Raw genomic sequence first — 20,916 nt, forward strand, 5'->3', positions numbered from 1 at the left:
AAATTTACGATCGTCATTTTCAGAGACCAAATATTACTCCCTCCATTCAAAAAATAATCAATCTAGGAGAGGATGTGACTCCTAGAACAAATGTATCTAGACAGTCATGTCTAGATATATGGTTATCCCCTCCTCCTAAGTTGATTTTTTTTTTTAGTCCGAGGGAGTAATCTTTTTTTCACAACACATATATCACTTCAGAAGAGGGAACCGGTGTTGCCAAATCTCTCGAATAAAGCTTCGTATTTCACTATTTCAGATGTGTCATTGCAATGCACACAAGTTCAGTTACGTCTAATGTTATAAAATTGGTATAATCATTGATGTTTTGATACAACAGACTGTGCCTTTTCATGAAACAAAACAGCAGTGACACACAACAAAACTGGAGACATCCTCTAAGCAAAACTTCTCAGTATCCCCCAGGACACTGCCGCGGATGGCATGACTGCACACTTGTGCCCTGCCAGCTCCAGATGAACCAGTGATTATAATATCTTCAGAGTAGATCTACCAAGACAAATCATTCAGGATTCTTCGCTGGTAGTAGTAGGATGCTCTGTTCTATTGCTGAGCCGAAGCTCCAGCTTTATGTTCATGGCCGCCAACTCGGAGGCCAGGTATCTGAAGACGTAAGGCATGGCGACGGTCTCCATCCCTTTGCTTGTTTTGCAGGCCTGGCAGGCAAAGTTCTTGGGAGGTTTTACGGTGGGGAGCCCGAGCATGTCGCGCTTGGCTTTCTTCTGGCTTTCGGATTTGATCACCGTCGCCGTCAGCAAGCTCCCGCAGATGGAGCACACGTCCGCGATATGGTAGTCGGAGCAGGAATGGAGCCTGTCATGTAGGAGGTAAGAGGCACCATGAGCGAGAAGCGCGTCTCGCTCCATCTCACCGAACCGAATCCCTCCACCGTATTTCCTTCCTCCTATTGGCTGTCTTGTGATCTGATCTATTCGCCCTGTGGTACGAACCTGCGAAACCCAACACATCCATGAGAATCTACAAGCAATAGTGTGGAAACATTGGTGACTAGATAAATAGAGCAATGAATACTTTTGATGCATAGCATTGTAGAGATCTTCAATCCGATATCGAATAGAAAAGGAGGAAAAATAAGCCAGATAACGACTTTAACTATACATAATAAGATGGTACACAAATAATGATTGCCCACCTGAAATTTGTCTGAGACCATATGACGAAGGCGTTGATAGTATACAGGTCCAAGGAAAATCTCACATTTCATCTCAGTGCCAAAAACTCCACTATATAGAATTTCTGTTCCATGGTAATTAAATCCATAAGAAGCAAGCATGGGTCCCAGTTCATCCACAATGGAATTTGATCTCTCTTTAACTGAGCTTGCAAAAGGCGTTGCATCAATGAACTTCCCTTTCAGACTTCCGGCCTGTGAAGACAAGACTTCAGTGAGTAAAGAAAGTACCAAGACGCTATCATACTAAAATGAGAAGAATTGGAAACAAGGAATCTCTGTCTCTCTCTCGCAACAATCATGATATTTCTTTCAAAATGAAGAAAAAAATGCAAGCTTCTCTCAACCTATGAAAGAAGTTTGTACCTTTGCTGCTATCGACTCTAAGAGCATTGCTATAGTCATTCGTGAAGGAAATGCATGGGGATTAATGATGAGATCTGGCCTCATCCCAGTATTAGCAGAGAATGGCATATCAATATCAGGCCACAACTGCGAACAAACTCCCTTTTGACCATGTCTGCTGCTGAACTTGTCACCAATTATAGGATTTCTCACGCGACGCAGACGAATATTAGCCTGACAAAAACATGCAGTAGTGAAAAGCATGCCAAGATGACAAAAAACAAATTAGAACACACTTTCACAAACAATAATCCTACTAACATTCAAGAAATGCATTGTGTAACATACTAAAGTTCATTGGTTCCAAAAGAGGCCGGGTTTTTTTTGTAGTTTAAAGAAACTGAAGATATTTCACTTTTTTCTTGCATTTAAACAAACACAGGCACTTAGGCTGCCCTTTTTTAACAAGGTGAATAGGGATATCCACACATTATTGCCGAAGATAAATTTCATCCAGCACAGGATACTGGAGGTGGCCATGGCCTCACCTTTTGTAGACGATCCTTAAAATTTGTCCCATTGACAGCAACATAATCAATAGCTGCAGGTTCTGAGCCCTTCAGTTTGATAGGCCTTACTGTACCAGTGAGATTGTTACAGACGCTGTAGTACTGCTCATTTGGAAATATATTCTGTTTCATACACATACATTTGAGTACGGGGAATATCGTCAAGAAGAAATTACACTGCTACCACTTCTCCACATGGTAAAAAATTAACTTAGTACGAGCACATAACTACCTCTCCAATCCGAGGAAGGCCATCTGATTCGATTGCAGCGGTAGTGTCCCTCGAAAGATTACTCTTGCAAAAGAACTCCGTAACATTATCTCTACTTTTTGCTGATAAATCAATGCACTCAGTCTGCAGAAAGAGTACAAAGGATAAAAGAAACTAATTTTAGATTTTGTCAAACTTAAGTTTCAATCTATACCAAGTTAGATCATCCAATCAAGATTTTTCCAAAGGTACTCTCTGTTGGTGGATACTAAACGTGCATACTGAGATGGCATTCCGAATTGAAGAATCCAAATCTAATGCTCAGGATTATTCAAATATAAAATATAGATAGGTAAACTAATTTTGATATTTGGATGCCTAGGCACCAACATCCACGTCAAGAACTGTCTGATACATCTTTACAATCAATAGCAACTTTTGAAGAAAGAAAACTTATTGAACTACTTTCAAATTAATGCAACTGCAGTTTCACAAAAATAAATCAAACATGGATTCAATATTTTGCAGAACTGAAATGTCGCATATATTTGTGTAAAAGATACCCAGGTTAAAGCCACAAATCTCAAAATAGATCAATGGGTAATGATTCAGATGCCCAGAAAAAGGCATCCCATCAAAATTTGGGATGGAGAGTACATTAAAGATGTGCGTATGCCATTCGATACACATTTTGACATTAAATTCTTATTAGTGTTAATGAGATATCTTCAAGAGTCACCAAAAAAGGGGAAAAAACATTTACTTACCTGGAAAATGTGCCCACGGAACATCCCACGATCAACAGCGGATTTATTCAAAATCATGGCATCCTCCATATCATACCTAGATTGCAATACCAGTTCTATGATTTTATCATGTTAAAGTTCAAACAAATGATCATTACACAACATAATGAAATGCTCACCCTGTGTATGATAGCACCGCAACAATAGCATTTGTTCCGGATGGGAACTCATCCATGCAATACTTGCTATATGTAGCTGTCCGGACAATTGGTGTCTGAGGGGTCTGAAAAAATATTTATATGAGCCACCTGACTGGTTATAAAAAAGGATTTTCAATGCAATCATTTCTGCATGATATGTTGTCACATAATTAAGTACTTAGAAACAGACAATTTCATTGATTTTGGGCTCTAGCAAACACATACGGTTACGCCAAACATAATGAGCAGACCTAGTTTTCTAACAACCATAAGCTTGAGGGGATCCGAGGTTTTTTTTTTTTTAACTAAACCTCTCAAGCCACGGAGATGTTTCACAATTGCTGACAGGGTTTTATTACACTTAATAATTCCATAATACAGCCATGAGAAACAGGAAGTGTTCAAAAGGCACAAAATTAGCAAACCTGCCAAGAGCAGGATGACATACATCTGCCACCAATAAATGAAAATAGTACCAATTAAAACACTTGATACAACAGAACCACAAATTATCTTTACATGGCACAAACCATTTGCTCCTAAGGTTGTCAACATGTTATTGGGCAGGTACATATTCAACAGAAATAGAGCAACTTCTAACAACCAAAGAAGTGTAGCTAATGATAGTTGGTTAGTAATTATTGCACAGGAAAACAAACCTGTAGATGAAATGCTTTTACATCAGTACGGAATTTTAGAGCTTGGCCACAGAATCCCATGGTTTGCTTTGCCATCTGTGAACAAGCAAGCAGGTTAGCAGGTCTAGAAAAAAAAGGTCTCAGCATTCATTATGCGTGAGCAATTTTCATTATGCATGAGAAATTGATTTACAGTAAGGGAAGATCTGGCTACTGACCTGACATTGGTACATGTTCCGAGGACTTTGATTGTGATCAGACCAAGGTGTCAAATTTGCAACTACACTAAGAATGGCTGTAGGGTGGATTTCTTCATGAGTTGCAGGAAATAATTTGTTTCTTCCACCATCCCCACCATCAGGGCATCGTATTTCCATGAATGCCTAATGTAGAATGAAAAATTAGTCATCTTGTAATAATAAACTAATATAGGACCATTGAAGTGGATAAAAGGGAACCTGTTCAAATGGTCCAATCAGCTCAATATTTGGCCCTCCATTGGATAGACCTAAGAGACTTCTGACCGGACGAAGAAATCTAGCTGGATTGGTGAAAAGGTATAGTCCAGGATAAGCCCCACCATGGCTTAAGGGTACATAACCCACTTCCAAATCCTCTGGAATCTAAACAGAATTAAAAGCACTGATATGAGATAGAACTTGAGGAAAAATAAACTATCTAGGAAAAATAACAGCAGTATTAGAGAGCAGACCCCTGAATGTGGAAGCAATTTTAAACTTCTAAGATGATTTACTACTTCTTCAATCTTAGCAGAAGCGATGGAACCAACAATGCATCCATCCACATGGACATGTAGGACTTCTGGAGGACCAGTTCGCTCTATCCTCGGCAACAGTTGGGCCATTCCAGCGCCAACCAAACGAGCAATAAGTGACATCTTTATTTTCTGAAAATCTTTAGTTGCCCCTTCTGAGTTGTAAAAGGATGAAATACCTGTACATTCCAAATTTAACTGATGACACTCTCCCCCAAAATGAAAATCACACACACACACACAACAGCATTTAGTGTAGCAGTTTCTTACGGCATGTGGAAGTCATATGGTTCAGTAAACCACAAGGCTCTCCATCAGGTGTATGAACAGGACAGAGGAAACCCCATGACCTACATGATAATTTTCAGTACAAGCAATATCGGAGCAAGACAAGAACAATAAATTGGTAAGGTAGTTTAACATACTCTGGAAGCAACTTCCTCACAGATGTCGTACGCATTTTAGCAAAACTAGAACCCCTATGCACAGACCGGAAATGCGAAATATAACGATGAAAGTTGAGCCGTTCAGCATGAATGGTCATCCCATCTCTCTGCAAATTTAAAAGGTGCTTATCACATATAAAAATGATCTGAGAGGACTGTGAACACAAACAACATTGAACTTAACTGAAAATGAACGTTCTTGCCAAGAGATTTTACTACGAACATATATCATAATCTGTGACTCGTGTCAAGCATCTCTTAATCAGAAGAGAAGGAATCAGTTACCAACAAATTACTTAGGATATATTGTCTGAAAAACTAAAATGTAAATTGTGGGTAAGTGATGCCTTCATTATTTCAAAACAGCCTATAGCCAGCATTGAAGCGGTGGGTTAGTGGCCGGTACCCCATGGCCATCTCCAGCACTGTGCTGCCGCAGCATGATACCTTCTGCTGTAACTCAATATAATGTGTAGTGAGCAGTGATACTTTTGAACAGATCGTTTTCAGTTTTTGACGTAATTCATTTTGCATATTGTTATCTTTCATCTTGAAAACTTACTTGAAGGGTTGACATATACACAGCATTACGTAATTTTTAATATTCCCTCAGAAATTAATAGGTGTAATTGAGTGTGAAAAAGAATTAAGGTCGAAAAATAGGAGGGTGGACATGATATCCCTGCTCAAATACCTTTGAAAGAAGAGATAATAGTTACTAGGGAAGTTACTTAGACATGCAAGGGAGAGTGTGATGCAATAAACCAGAGCAAACAAGGAAAACCATCGACAAATTCACTCGCGAGAAAAAATATATACCTCACGAAAAGGTGAGTAAACTATAAATCACTTCACTGCAAATTGATTTAGTTCTTTGTTGTTTTTACAATTAGTGCATCACGATGTGTTTTTATGCTATATGACTTTGCCAGTATATTATCGCCAAATGCTATTTAAAATACCAGATGCAGTAAGCATTTGTAAGAGATGCACCTGTGGCAGATCTAGCCCTGATTGTGAATTTACTTTTCCGACCTTTATCATACTCTGAATAGCTTTGCCAACATATGCTGAAGTTTTACTGAGAAATTTCCTGACCTCCTGTGCTGCACAAAAGAAAAATAGTCGTAACTGTTATAAAAGTTGTAGCTGGTATTTTTATGGGATCTGGTGTTAGGATTAATCTTGTGGTCTGTAGTTTCTGATCCGTCATGTTAATGATTACTAGTTCAAGAGTTTAGCATACTTGTACAACTACCAATACTAGCCATAAATGCAGAGAATGCAGTGTTCATGCAACACGATTTATTAGACAAAAGCCTGTTTAGGGGTCCAAGGTCTAGGCGTGATTACTGCAGCAACAAGTTAGTAGTTTATAAGTGATTAGTTCCATTGCAAATAAGATTAGATTGGTCAGTACCAGCAATTTCTATAATGTTAAAATGTAATCTGTTCAGATAGAAAGTTAGAGATTTGGTTTGTTAGGATGGTAGAAATTATATTCTTAAGGATCAAGCCAGGCTTCCTAAAAACAGGACACTACGCACCCATTATAGTTCAGCCAAGAGAATCAAAAGTTGAAGACTCAAAACAGCAGTTAGATGACCTACACCCAGTCCTCGCTATGAGAACCCTACCCCCAATCCTCATCAGCCAGCAAGGCTTTCCACTAGATGTCTTAATAACTCTTGATGTCCCTTTAACTTGACCCTCCAGAATAAAATCTCTAACTTCCAAACAAATCAAATATTTAACTTGCTATCTAAACCAAAAAATTCTATAAAATATAGGATACTAATTAACATATATACTACTCCCTCCATCCAAAAATATAGCAGCCTAGTATTGGATTAGACACCACCTAGCACTACGAATATGGACAGAGCCCTCTGTCCAACCCCTCTCTGTCCAGATTCGTAATACTAGGTGGTGACTAATCCAGTACTAGGTTGCTATATTTTGGGACAAAGGGAGTAACTAATATTATGGAAATAGGTGATACTAACCAAACTGATCTTATTCCTATGGAAATTAGTCCCAACAAGCATGTCTAGACCTTGGTTCCTAAGACAATAACAACAGTGGTGATAGTAGGCTACCCCTCGTCCACTCCTATAAAGAGTACACCAGATGTTGGAACCCATAAACAACTCTGGGTCTCTGGCCATATGAAGACTTGTTGGATCATATGAACGCAAAGATCACTAGCATTCACTCGCTGATGGATCATTAGTGGATTCTAGTATCGATGTAGTATACTTCAGAAACACAGGTCAACTAAAAAGGGTTCCTGTATAAAAACATGGATAGAGTAAACATACAGTCATTGAGATCAAAGCTTTTATTTTTTGTAGCCTCTTCAACAATTAACCGTTTGGACTTTCTCAACCAATCTTGAAGTCTATCCTGGAGATGATAGGAAAGAAAAACAAGAGTTAGGAAAACAGAACTGGATGTCAGAAAAGAAATCAAAAGCAACACCAACAAAATCTCAGCCATAAAATAGGACATCAAAGAACCAGCGTCAAGCAATGCGCACAGGGAACAAAGATGAAATAAATAGAATAAAAAAATAAGCTCAAAGGCACAGCAAAAGTGCAAAGTAAGCAAAATATGACTTAACTCACTACCTTAGCAAAATTGGGTGAAAAACATCTTCGTACTACCTGTAACCACTACCATGCCTACACTGTTAATAACCTAGATCTTCTGTACCATACTAGGAGCGTGAAATAAGTACTACCTCCGTTCCAAAGTATAAGGGATTCCAAAATCCCTTATATTTTGGGACGGAGGTAGTAGTCAATATGCATGCAAAGGACTACTAGCTCAAGCTGTCAACATAGTATGTGCTGGATGACCTGTTCTACCTTAGCACCTATGCTTGAATGAACACATCAGCACCAGCTCCAAGCAGTTTAAAAACATCCATCTTGTAACTAACACTGGTCAATTGGTCATGGTCCAGCAGTCCATGCAAATATGTAACAGAGAAAGTAGAGGCAGAGAATTGAACAAGGGTAGAAAGGTTAAGACAAAAAACTTATGCTATTTTATGTTATAGTATTGTTTTTACTAAGCACATAACATTGAATGCCATTTTTGTAGTACTATGGAGTTGATTTTCAAAAAGGAAAAAAAAAAGGTCATGAGCTTGACGGCAGAGGGTTTAGTGACCTTTAGAAAAACTGTTATCAGGTGGCCAGGCAAGAGAACTTCCTGGTACTGTAGAGCATCAGCTTTATCAGGTGACGCAGTTTGATCTACAATCGCATAAAGTTTCTGCAGCATAAATCTAAGAAGTGAAAAGTAATAAGAGATACACATCATTAAAGAGGTTCAAAAGGATAGAAATTCACAGAAAAGAGCAATAAAACTTCAACTTACATCAATAAATTAAATTTGTCATGGTTGTTTTGCAGGTGAACAAAAATATAGTCCTTAAGAACTGCCTCAGCAACCTACACAATGTGGAATGACCAAAGTGAAGCGATCCAAATTTCAACAACATGCAAAGACAAATGCAGATTAAACATCCAATATTACAGTTTCAAAATCATCTTTCTCAAATCCTTCCATCACAGATCGGAAGTACTTTCCTGCATTTCAAAGATAATTATCGATGTCAGTGACTAAGAAGAATTCAAAAATTTGTGCAAATAGAACAAATTAAACTCTCAGATACCAAGATGCAACAAGCATTCTGTGCGAGTAAAAAGAGACAGGTCTCTGACTTCGTCAAGAATTATTTGTGCCCTTTCACCAATAAGTTGAGTGCTGACAACTCCCTTTCCTCTTTCATAATGATCACTGTAGCAGCATGTCAAGCTTGTAAATATTTCCCGGTCACTAGTATCAATTAGGGCCTATCATTTGTAAATTCACAATCAGGTCAATGTACTGTTAAAGTAACATTAAGAATACTGCCAACCTACACTAAATATCAAAGAATAGAAGCACAATCAAAATATTACTTTTTAAATAAAATAGTGAGAGTATAAATCAAATTATCTGGTAAGGTAACAGAATAAACTACAGAAAGAGGAAAGATTAATGAAACGCTTAGAACAAAAAAAAAAGTTTGTAAAATACAGCTTAATTACTCAATAAATGAAAAATATGGAATGTTTCAAGAAAGGGCTTGAGGTCGTCACTGTAGATTGCATCATCATCCAACAATATATAGTAGCAATGATTTGTAAAACTTGATCATGCACAAAGAAAGCTTATTAACTCAATTTCCAGTTAGAAAACAATAAGCCCCATGAAGGAAATATATACCTTGAGAACAATCCCAACAGGAAGGAGAAATTCTCTGCCTCCCAACCTGAATTTTGCACAAATTCAAGAGTCAAGTTCCAAAAACTAAAAAGAAACTCAAGCATTTCCACTCACAATTTGCCAGTGCAGAACTTACCAGAACCCAAGCCTTGCACTGCCATTTAGGAGGTAATACAGCTTTATTGTCACACTGGACTGATCATCTTGGACACATCTGTCAAAAAAAACTAGATATGGATTATAACATAAAAAAGGTACAACTAGATACACAGACAAGTATACTTGCAACAGCAAAAAAACTCAGTAACATAAGCAGCTATAGACAAGTATATGGCACCTTATGATCACTGCTTTGTCAGTGTACCCAGCACCACGATTAACGAAAGAGCCACGGATCAGGCCCATAGGCTGAAAAAATTCACACCAAACCATTCATTGCCATAATGTTCTCTGGGTTTTTTTTTTCTAATATTAGCCTTGCAACATAAATCTAAAAGAAAAGCTGAGTAATCTTACATAGTTACGTTTTTGTAAAATAAGAATCCGTACAAGTCTCTCCATCCCACCACATATGAAGTACCTGAAAGAAAATTTTACAAAATGCATCAGAATGAATACACTAACATAGGAAACAGTGTCAAAAAATTTGTTCAGTAACAGTAGAAGAATCAAGAGTGAATGTGATATAATCATAACACAATGAATCGATCAATAAGATCCACAGGTAGTCTTAACAAGTTGAATGACTAGACTAAATGATCGGTGTACTAAGAAATGATAGAAAGGGAAGAAGATGACACAATTAAGAGAATGTAAACAAATAAACAAGTTCATAACATACTCACCCGCCCATTTCTGTTGCCTCTTCACCATGGAAAATCAATTTTTCAGAATCTGCACCTCTTAGATGGCAAAGCTTTGACTGGAATTGCATGAGCATAAAATCATAAACAAGAATAGAATACAATTCACACTAATTAAATCAAAACCATCGGTCAAATAAGAACAAATAAGGTGGTGTAGAGAGAAGTGGAACGTGAAATGAATCCTGCATAGCTTCCAGAAGGAAGAAACAATAATAGTTGTCTATGGCTACCACCAAAATGTGATGTATCTGCACTTTTTTTTAATATCGGTGCTTTGGGTGTTCCTAACTCTACAGAATTGCAGCATAGTATGATGCATGCAGAATTGCAGATCAGCTTTCACGAACAACTGATTATAAATTATTCAAAGCAGCTATTATTTATCATTTTAGTGTCAGAATTGTAAAGCAGCACTGAACCGCAAAAACTGCATAATCATGCTTATTAATTTAGATTTTTGGCCTATTATAAAGCTATAAACTGACAAAACATCATGACACTAATAAAGTGCATAATGTTTGATTCTTTCCACCCAACTGATAGAGAAAAGTCTCTTTTTTTTCCAGGTAACTATATCATATTAGATAGCTTAGTTTTCATTTTTTGACTTGAAGAAGCAGAAGTAGCTTTTGTACCAAAGAGACAGGTGAACTTAACCAAGACTTATTGGGGTGCCAGACTAATGTAAAATTGTAGAAACACAAGCTAGATCCTACAAGCAGATAACAAGCTGCACTCATATGTGGATGCTACTACTCAACTAAGCTGTCAGCCGCTCATTCAAGTTCCAAAATCCACCTAGAGAAGTTCTTACGAAAAAAATGTGATAAGAAGTACAACAAAGAAGGGGTAACAACCATTAACATAATAGGCAAGTAACCAAAATTGAAGGTTTGCCTGACAGCTGGTCCGTCATTACATTGGATGAAAGTATCCACTTTAAATTCCCCATGATACGTCGTCCGTGCCTGCCTGCACTGCTCATCCAAAGAAAAACAGGAAAGAACGTCCAAAGTTTTCAATAGATTAAACAAATGTCTTGTGTTTAAAATGAAAATGATATGTAAAGGGATTTGATAAGTCCATATAGCAAAACCTGCTGGGGGTAGAGCGGTGCATCCAACCGACCATCCCTCTTTGGTGGGAACAGATGACCTTTCTCCAAGGATAGTATAGACGACGGTTAAGGGAAAATGAGATGATAACCAAGTTACTTCCATAGTTCATTCCGTACACAAACAATTAGCATCCACAAATTTAGCAGTCCTTCCAAACCTCATCTATTGGTTTCCTCGTAAGAGAGTGAAAACGAATTCAAACCTGTGCCTTAGTAACTCTATGTTGGAACTACTGGGTGTTGGCTTTATTAACAACTTGTCAGCTAAGTTCGGAAAGCACGAGAGCTGTCTTAAGGTAAATTCGTAGCACATAAGAATTGAATTTTGGATGCTGGGTGGGGAAAAACTGGTAAATTCGTACTAGCACACAAAAAACTGGTCCACTGAACTGTAAGCGACGAGCAAAAGGTAAAAAAAAAAAAAGCAGGAAGGATATTTCTGAGGGTGGTGGGGGAGTTGGGGACGGTGATCTCCACGGGGCGGATGGACTGAAGCATCTTGTCGAGCCCCTCGTCGATGAAGTAGTCGAACGAGTCGATGTGCGGCCGGTACAGCTCCCGCAGCGCCGCGTACTGGTCCTCCTTGGAGGCCGACGAGCTCTTCCCGGCCGCCATGGCCGCGCGTGCGGGGGGGAGAGGGGGAGGGAGGGAGAGCGCCGCCGACGGCGACGGCGGCGGCGAGCGGCGGTGGCGGCGTCGCGTTTCGGCGGGAAGGTGGGGGGTAAAACCCTAGTGAGGCGGAGGGGAGAGGGAGGAGGAGAGGCGAGGGGTTTAAGGCCTTCGAGAGGAAATGGGCTTTTTGGTCCATGGGCCGATGGTGGGCCAACAAGTGGGGAGAGAGGGGGGGTAGATCGGACCGTTCATTGAGGTTCTTTCGAATCCAACGTACAGAATAGCACAGGCCGAAATGAATAAGCGATGAATGGATCGAAAGCAGGTCTGCTTGGATGATGAAGTACTAATGCACGTTACTAAGGTTCCGTTCTTATGAGCTGTTTAGGGGAGCTTTATACTAAACTGATATACAAATACGTTTCGTACAAGGAATTTTTATGTGAATGTTTCTTAAAAAATCAAACCGGTGAACAGTATACGAGCAACTTGCCACGAGCAGAATGTTTGACTTGACGATACTCCGCTAGCTCGTCAAACTTCCAATTCAAACTCTTATCAAATTATCATCAAATCGCCGCTATTCCATCAACAGCACTAGCGCGAATCTTCAGACATCGGCATGTATTGCTATTCCGTCAACAGCACTAGTGCGAATCTTGAGACATCGGCATGTATTTTTCACGAACGTCAGCAGTGCTTGTACTAAGGTGGTATTAGGATCAGGGACTAAAATTTTAGTTAATGACACATTAAATGTTTAGACACTAATTAAAAAATTAAACATAAACTAATAACAAAATACATTTCATAATTCTGGACTAATTCACGAGATGAATCTATTGAGCCATTAGCCTATGTAATGCCAATAAACATATGCTAATTATGGATTAATTAGGTTTAAAAAATTTATCTCATAAATTAGCTTCCATTTACGTAATTAGTTTTATTACTCCCTCCGTTTCACAATGTAAGTCGTTTCCATATTCATATTGATGTTAGAATGACTTACATCAATATGAATATGGGAAATGCTAGAACGACTTAGTGTTAAACATCTGATGTGACAGGGTTTATTTTAGTTTCTAAATCCAAACACCATATAAATAGTTGCGTCGATTTTTTAAATTTGAAGTGGAATATCGTCAAATTCCAAACTTCTTTTTTAAGCTTTGCGTCTTCGAAACAAGCACGCCGAGTGTATAAAAAAAGCGACCCGAACAGTTCAACCTCGCTTTGTTTTAAAAACGGCAGGCAGTACAATACGAAACGGCGGCCGATTCATTCGAGCCCGCGGCGAGAGCGAGACGACGACGAGGTGATCTGAGATCTCCGGCCGCCGCCGCCGCCGCCGCCGGTTTCGGGTTTCGCGGCGCGCCCCCATCATGGCCGACTCCACCAGGGTGCTGGCCGTCATCCTGGTCGTCGACGTCGTCGCCTTCGGCCTCGCCATCGCCGCCGAGCAGAGCCGCCCATCGGTGCGCGCCCCCCTCTCTCCCCCTCCTCCGACGAACTGACTTTCTGTGCTGATGCTAATGCTGATGCTGATGATGCTCTTGTGCTCTCTCTCTCTCTCTCTCTCTCTCTCCGGCGGCAAGGCGAGGGTGGAGACGGACGCGAGGCAGGAGTGGACCTACTGCGTGTACCGCCCCGACGCGGCGACCGGGCTGGGCGCCGCCGCGCTGGCGCTGCTGCTCGTCGGCCAGGCGGTGGCCGCCGTCTCCAGCCGCTGCTTCTGCTGCGGCGCCGCGCTCCGCCCCGGCGGCGCGCGCGCCTGCGCCCTCATCCTCTTCCTCTCCTCCTGGTACCAACTCCGATCCCCCCTTCCCCTTCCCCATCCTCTCCACGATTCGGCTCTCGCCGCCGCCGCCGCATTGACCTCCCCGCGTGAGGCTGACGCGCGGGCCCCGCGAGTCGTGCGCTTCGTTTCTCGCGTTGTTTAATCAAGCAAAGCAGCGCGAATTCAGGGATTATTAGCTTGGGAATCTCTAGCTGTCCATGTTTGGGGTTGCCGAAAAGTCAGAAAGAAACTAGAGATCGGTGCAGGGGAAAGCGCGTTGGATCAACGACTCAGCCAAACTTGGGGATTGGGAAAATTGGGGTGTTGATTGGTGAGGGTAAAATTTACACGAAATCCCTGCGGACTGATGCGATTCGTGCTGAAATATACAAATTAGTTGTTCTATATCCGTGAATCATCAATCATCTAGCTCTAAGATTTTCTCAAGAAGAGGAAATATGTAAATTATTTGATATTTTCCCTAGAATGTCATGTAATTTGTTAAATTTTGCTTGCGCATTCGGATTATTGGATTGCTGATATTGTATGCTAATTTATTTAGGGGTGCACACGGGGCAAAATTGTAGGAATGTTAGCATATAGCAGGCTATGGTAGAATACAAACTATGATGTTGATGGTTTTTAAGAATAAATAAATTGACTGGTTGGGAGTTTGGTCTTGAATTTTGTACAGTTAGCAATTAGCTTTGGTCATCTTGGAGTTCTTGTGCTGAATTGGTCAAAATGTAAAGGTTGCCATTTGCTTGCTATGTCCTTCACAGTGTTAACTGATCAAGGCTCAACCGTTGAGTTTAGTGCTTTAGTGGTTGTAGAAATTGTTGGACGGCCGGCTGGACCAAGTCCCACATTGATTAAGGGCAAGCTTCATCAACTAATCAACGAGTAGCTTTCAGTTAATACTAGTACTAAACTGTTCTGATTTGTTGGGTTTGGAGTCGGTACGTTCTATTGGTAATCTGTGAGTCCAGTGATACAGTCTAGTTATATGACCATTTTCCCCCAAACTTCTTGCACAACACATGGTAAACAATTATGACAGTGGTATATGTATGAGTTCTGAAATTCAGACTACCTGTATGAATTGTTTATGAACCATTTGTTTCTACATTGACTAGCTAAAGGCCCCGTGCGTTGCAACGGATATTATAAGAGATAAAAGCAAAAGAAAAACTTAAATTTAGCATAGTTAGTTGATTAGGCATAAAATGCCATATATAAAGCAAAAACATTCATGTGTATGGATCTTAAGGCCCCACATGTTAGCTTGTGACGTTGGAGGCAGACGCTGACACCACCACTAGCATCATTTAAAGTAATAATAATATAGATAATTGCTTAATTGCTGCAGAAATAAGTTTAAACATTTTACCGAACTAACAAGTCAGGCATGCGTTTTCTCATGACTGCACCCGAACAACCATAGTCAATTTGTTTTACTTATCAAAATAAAATATTTTTGTTTTGTCTCCAGGCAGTTACTCAGTTTGTTGTAGAACTAGGCGTGTTCATGGGTTATCACTTATCTTATTTCCAGAAATATTATGCAAATTTTCTATTTTGGAAGACCTGGCCCTAACTTTGATAATTCCCCTGGCACACAATCTTTACCGAACGCCCCCTTTAACTGTCCTTTTTTTCTAGAGAAAACAGGGGTTTATCTATGATTCCTCAGATACGATTGGCATTGATATGTTTCTACTTGTGTTCTTTCATACACCTGCTGGTGACATGGGTACTGTGTTACCTGTTCACTGTAGCACCTAGTATGTATTACAGCATCTGAAAAATACTTTTACTGCCATGATTCTGTACTAATTAGACTGCTATATGAACGCATGAATTTATTGAATTCTCACTTTTGCCCCCAAAACAAAAGCATAAAATTTGCAAGCAGCATAAGGCATAAGAATCATAGCATGACATCTTCAAATGCTTCAATTTATTCATCCAATGATCTCTATATATCAAACAGTTGAATTACCCAGTCAAGCAGCCAGCGAATCTACACAAATTTCATCCAAACCATCCAGTTTTTGCACATTGGGGTACTGAACATTCTGCCTGATGTTCTTCTACTCAGGTTGACATTCCTCATCGCGGAGTCGTGCCTGCTGGCCGGGCTGGTGCAGTCCGCCTACCACACCCGCTACCGCAAGGTCTTCTTCGAGAACCCGCCGGACTGCGAGACGGTGCGGCGGGGCACGTTCGGCGCCGGCGCCGCCTTCTCCCTGATCACCTGCGTGCTCACCGGAGCCTACTACTTCTACTTCTCCAAGTCGCGGGTCTCCTACGCCCGCCGGGAAGCCACCATCGGCATGAGCCCGTACAGCTGAAACCCTGAACCATCACATCACTTGATCTTGTCTCTGCTATTTGTGCTTAATTAGTCTGTTGTTACAATGCATATTCAGAGAGAGAGAAATCACTGTGTAATACTGTGACAGTTTTGGTAACCATGTGATTTAAATTTATTTTGTTAGGTCTTTTGCACACAAAGTGTTGTTGGTCTGTTGGTGCAGAGGATTTTTGCCAGTTGTTCTGCTTGCCTGTGGGTTCCCTGCTACCGGTGCTTCTGCTCTCGTGTCTCGTTGCTCATTTTCAGAGCTATATACTGTAGATGATTATAGCAAAGTGCTATGAAATCGCTTCACAAATTGATGGGTTAATATCAGAGCATCTAGCAGAATGGAATATACCCACTGGCTTGAGACTTATCAAGATATGATCCTTGACTTACATTGAACCATAACTAGTACTTTTATGTATGTAAGCAAGCACATGGCAGTCTTTCACTTTTGTTTTTCTGTCTGACAATTTGCATTGTACTCCCTCCCTTTCATATTATAAGTCATTTTAGTTTTTTCTCTAGTTAAAATTATTTAAGTTTAATCAAGTTTATAAAAAATATAGTTATATTTTCAACGCAAAACAAACACATTATCAAAATATATTTAATATTAGATCTAATGAAACTAATTTAGTGTTTTGGATGTCATTAAATTCTTTTATAAACTTAGTTAACAAAGTTTAACTAAGTTTATACGGAGTAATATTTAACGGTGGGAGTAGTACTTAAAAAAGGAAAAAAAAACGCATAACACATAGATGCACGTACAAACTAGAAATGGGCAGAGTCGCACAAATACACAAATTTAACTACAGTAGGTCAACATATACCCACGAGTTAATAACCTGAATCCAAACTACACTTGTACAGTCATAGGCTCTTGTTACGCTAATTTAGTATGCGCATACGACATACGTATATACTTTCATAGCGCATGTGTCTGCATGTATGCATACATAGGCTGTACATGCATATACACACATATATATACGTATACGTATTCGGTATATATATCCGTAGCTCCGTATACGTATACGTATCAATACAAGCACGGGTTACTTAACATGAACCATCTAGACCGGGCATGTCATCTTGCAGCCACCCGTTCCAGTACTGCACGCCGCCGCCGCCGCAGTTCGCGTCCGGCGCCGCCGTCGACGCCGCTCCGACTGCGCCGCCGACATCGCCGGTGGCGGCCTGAGGTGGAGCCGCGAACGCCGCCATTTGCTGCCACGCGGTCAGGTCGATGCTGTAGCCGCCTCCGCCACCGGCGGTGGCCGGCGCCATCAGCATCTGCCTCAGGAGATCGGGGAACGACGACGACGTCGGCGGCGGCGCCGCCGGCGCGACGACATGGGCAGAAGCCGCCGTCGAGGCTGTGGCGCCGGCCTTGCCTCCGCCGGCGGCGCGCTTGCTGTTCTTGCGGCCGCCGCCGACGGGGACGTCGCGGAGCGTGCCGCCCTCCGTCCAGTGGCGGCGGCACGCCTTGCAGAGGTACCGCGGCTGCGTGCGGCTGTAGTTGTTGTAGTAGCAGAACTTGGTGTTCGCCGAGCCGCACCGCGGGCACTGCCTCGGCGGCGGCCTCGGCAGCGGCGGGTGCCCGGCGTGCCTGCCACCCTGCCTCGGCGCCGCCGCCGCATTCACCGCCTCGACGCCGCCGCCGCCAATTCCGCCATTGGCAGCAGCGGCGTATCCCTGCCCCTGCACGCCAAGATCGTCGTCGAACACCATCAGCTCATCGTCAAGATCAGTCAACCATCGAGCTAATCCGTGACGTACCATGAGAAGGGGAGGAGGAGGAGGAGGAGGCCTAGGCGGGGTCAGGTAAGAGAGGGGCGACGAAGCGGAAGAGGAAGAAGAGCCCAGGAACGGCGACGACATGGCTCCCGCGACGCCGCGGCGAGGGCCAGGGTAGCTTCTTGCCGGCGGCGGAGACGACGACGACGAGCTGCGCCTGCGCGCGCTTGCTCCGCGCCGGGGACGACGACAACGACGACGACGACGACGAGGAGTAGTAGTAGTCGTACCACGGTGAACCCCTGCGCATGTCGGACCGGTGAGCCGCCGCCGCCGCCGATCGAACACTCTCCTTCTTCTTCCTCCCCCCAACCAGCTGCTGCTGCTGCAGCTGCTTAGCAATATCAATCAGTACAGATTAATGAATAATCTAGCTAAATCTTACTTCTAGTAGCTGTGTGGTGACTGTGACAGTGTGAGCTAGTAGCTAGAGGGCAAGGAGGAGGAGGAAGCGAAGGTGCAAAGCCATGGAGGTGTTTCAGTGAAGGTGTCGGGGTTGATTATATAGCTAGGCGAGAGGGGAGGTATACTCCCTCCATTGCTCGTAAAGTAAGTTGTTTAGGACAATGTTTAAGAGGGTGTTTGGAAACTAGGGACTAAATTTAGTCTCTCTCACAAAAGTATAAGTCCCTATGATAGAGACTTATGTTTTTGTGATCCAACCAAATACCACCTAAGTCAAACCTTGGGAATATAAATCATGAATGATTCTCAAGTTGTTAAGTTTGAAAACGTAAAAAATATATAAATAGATTTGTCTTGAAAAATACTTTTATAAAAATATACATATATATCACTTTCTTAATAAATATTTTTATAGAAATAAAAAGGTAAAATTGTGTTTTGAAAAATGTGTCGCTGTCCAAAACAACTTTCTTTACAATTAGGGAGGGAGTACTAAGGTTAGGTGTGTGTGGAAGAAGAGGGGGGATTAATTTCTTTTGCTTAATGACTAAGGTCATAGTGGAGACGAGGGCGGCGATCGATGATCAGCTCGCGCGACGGAAAAGCGAACCGAAGCAAACGTGGACTGAACAATGTATGCGTGCATGCAGCCACCCGACCCTCCTGCTGCGGTGTGTGCTGCAGCAGCGGTGCAGGTGTGGAAAGTGGAGGACCACACTTTTTGGTCCATCACATTACACGTGTCTAAGTAGGGAGATATACCAAATCGAAACTAAATTGCCGCCTATGAAAATAAAAACCGTGAGACGAGATAGTTGTCCATCTACGAAAATAAGCATCTTTAAAAACCTCTCTCCCCTCTTCCCTCGCAGCCAAAATTTTCTAAGTCCCCTCCCACCTCTTCTCTCCTCTCCCCTCCCCTCCCACCTCTCCTCCCCTCTCCCCTCCCACCGGTGGCGGTGGTGGCGCACCCTGGCGCGGTGGCCGGAGGGAGGGGGGAGGGCAGTGGCGGTGGCGGCTGCTGCTCCTGGCTATGGCTCCCCTCCCTCCCTCCCAGATCTGGCCCAAGGAGGAAGAAGGGAGGGCGGTGGCCAGCGGCGCTCTCCTCCCTCCCTTCTAGATCCAGCCGGAGGAGGGGAACCGGCCGGCGGCGGCGGTAGCAGTGGAGGCGGCATGAGGGCGAAGGTGGCGGCCACCGGAGGCACGGCGGCGCACGGCGACTGGGAGGAGAGTCGGCGGCACCGCTCCCCTTCCTCCGTCCCTCCCTCCCAAATCCGGCCAGATGAGGGGAGCCAGCCATCGGCGACGGAGGTAACGCTCCCTCCTTCCTCCTCCCATATCCGACTGGGGGAGGGGGAGGAGAGTTGGTGGCCGAAGGGAGGGGCCGACGGGGGAGGGCGGGGGTGGTGGATGTGGTGGTGACGGAGGAGGAGCCAACGGCGGCCGCCCCTCGGGCAGCGCCGGCGAATGGAGGAGGAGCCGTCTCCCGAATGGGGAGGGGCCGAAGGGGGAGGCCACCAGTGGCATTTTTTTATTTTCGCTAAAAATATTTTTACAAGCGGGTGGATCTACCGCCTACGAAAATGATTTTTGTAGGTGCCGTTGGGCGTTCACAAGCCTTTACGTACATGCGCTCCTTTCCCCCGCCTGGAAAAACTACTTTTGCCCGCCTAGAAAAATGTTTTTTCTAGTAATGAATGGTTTTCTGACATATTTTCTCCGTAAAAAAAAACCCAAATCTGAAGAGAGGAGGTTATATTCCATTCCCACCTAGGTTAGCTTTTATAGAACAAAGAGAAGTAAGAGCTAACCACGATAGGTTAGTGGCAGATCTGAAAAAAAATAGCAGTGGGGTCTGAGCAAACTAGATAGAGTTACAATCCCCCTCCCATCTATATATGGTAAACAATTTTAGTAGGGTCTTCGTGGGGGCTTTCATAGTCATCACGCCAGTAGTGGGGGCTCAGAGAGCCCGCCGCTCTCATGCTGGATCCGTCCCTACGACAGGTAGTATAGCGAGGATAAAGGAACAGGCAAGAACTTAAACGGCGGCAAAAGCCAAGTGTCTAACAGAGATGTTACCTTAGGCTGCTAGCTAGTTCCTTGTACAATCTAACTATTTTCTTAGTTTTTATCTCTTTTATATATATATATATATATATATATATATGAATAATGCCCTTTTCTTCCTATATTCTTTTAAATTGACACTTCTATATCTTCTCGTTTAAAAAAAAGTTACACATGCCTGGTGATCGGCGGGTAGCTACTACTAGTACTGTATCGCATTAATCAAACAGGTGTAGAATAGCATCAAGACAAGTTCCCAAGTTTGGTACCAGTGATGGACGGTGCAAAAACCCTGAGCTGTAAGCGAGCACACAAGGATTGGTTCACCTTTTCGGTTGAGCAACAGATACGGACTTCTGATGGTAATATGACGGTTTTCGCCATTTTAATCAAATTTTGATAAGATTTTGGTCAAGTTTTCACAATATTTGAATTATCAGAAACCATTCAAATTTCACTCGAAAATCTGCTCTCATC

General features: G+C 42.4%; 3 protein-coding genes across 3 annotated transcripts; 1 reads left to right on the forward strand and 2 right to left on the reverse strand.

Annotated features, from left to right (window-relative positions):
* Positions 1-226: 226 nt before the first annotated feature.
* On the reverse strand, positions 227-12,138 carry LOC127752489 (DNA-directed RNA polymerase I subunit 2). The gene is made up of 27 exons (XM_052277885.1): positions 11,845-12,138; positions 11,387-11,460; positions 11,148-11,267; positions 10,270-10,346; positions 9,941-10,004; positions 9,762-9,832; positions 9,561-9,638; positions 9,425-9,470; positions 8,829-9,009; positions 8,690-8,742; positions 8,531-8,604; positions 8,321-8,438; positions 7,465-7,549; positions 6,137-6,249; positions 5,123-5,250; positions 4,968-5,047; positions 4,635-4,876; positions 4,381-4,545; positions 4,141-4,305; positions 3,944-4,018; positions 3,264-3,367; positions 3,106-3,181; positions 2,360-2,482; positions 2,107-2,250; positions 1,580-1,792; positions 1,175-1,408; positions 227-971 (listed from the first exon to the last, which is right to left on the reverse strand). Exons 1-27 carry the CDS (start codon positions 12,020-12,022, stop codon positions 528-530), a joined length of 3,525 nt encoding a protein of 1,174 aa, XP_052133845.1. The 5' UTR covers positions 12,023-12,138; the 3' UTR covers positions 227-527.
* A 1,110-nt stretch (positions 12,139-13,248) lies between these two features.
* Positions 13,249-16,299, forward strand: LOC127786015 (uncharacterized). The gene is made up of 3 exons (XM_052313337.1): positions 13,249-13,497; positions 13,618-13,823; positions 15,901-16,299. The coding sequence occupies exons 1-3, from the start codon at positions 13,405-13,407 to the stop codon at positions 16,151-16,153; spliced, it is 552 nt and encodes a 183-aa protein (XP_052169297.1). The 5' UTR covers positions 13,249-13,404; the 3' UTR covers positions 16,154-16,299.
* Positions 16,300-16,928: 629 nt separating this feature from the next.
* Positions 16,929-18,432, reverse strand: LOC127752824 (dof zinc finger protein 1-like). Its single transcript, XM_052278257.1, has 2 exons — positions 17,947-18,432; positions 16,929-17,868 (listed from the first exon to the last, which is right to left on the reverse strand). The coding sequence occupies exons 1-2, from the start codon at positions 18,046-18,048 to the stop codon at positions 17,227-17,229; spliced, it is 744 nt and encodes a 247-aa protein (XP_052134217.1). The 5' UTR covers positions 18,049-18,432; the 3' UTR covers positions 16,929-17,226.
* Positions 18,433-20,916: the final 2,484 nt, after the last annotated feature.

The sequence above is a fragment of the Oryza glaberrima genome, chromosome 10 (assembly GCF_000147395.1).
Source record: "Oryza glaberrima chromosome 10, OglaRS2, whole genome shotgun sequence".
Classification (NCBI taxonomy): domain Eukaryota; kingdom Viridiplantae; phylum Streptophyta; class Magnoliopsida; order Poales; family Poaceae; genus Oryza; species Oryza glaberrima.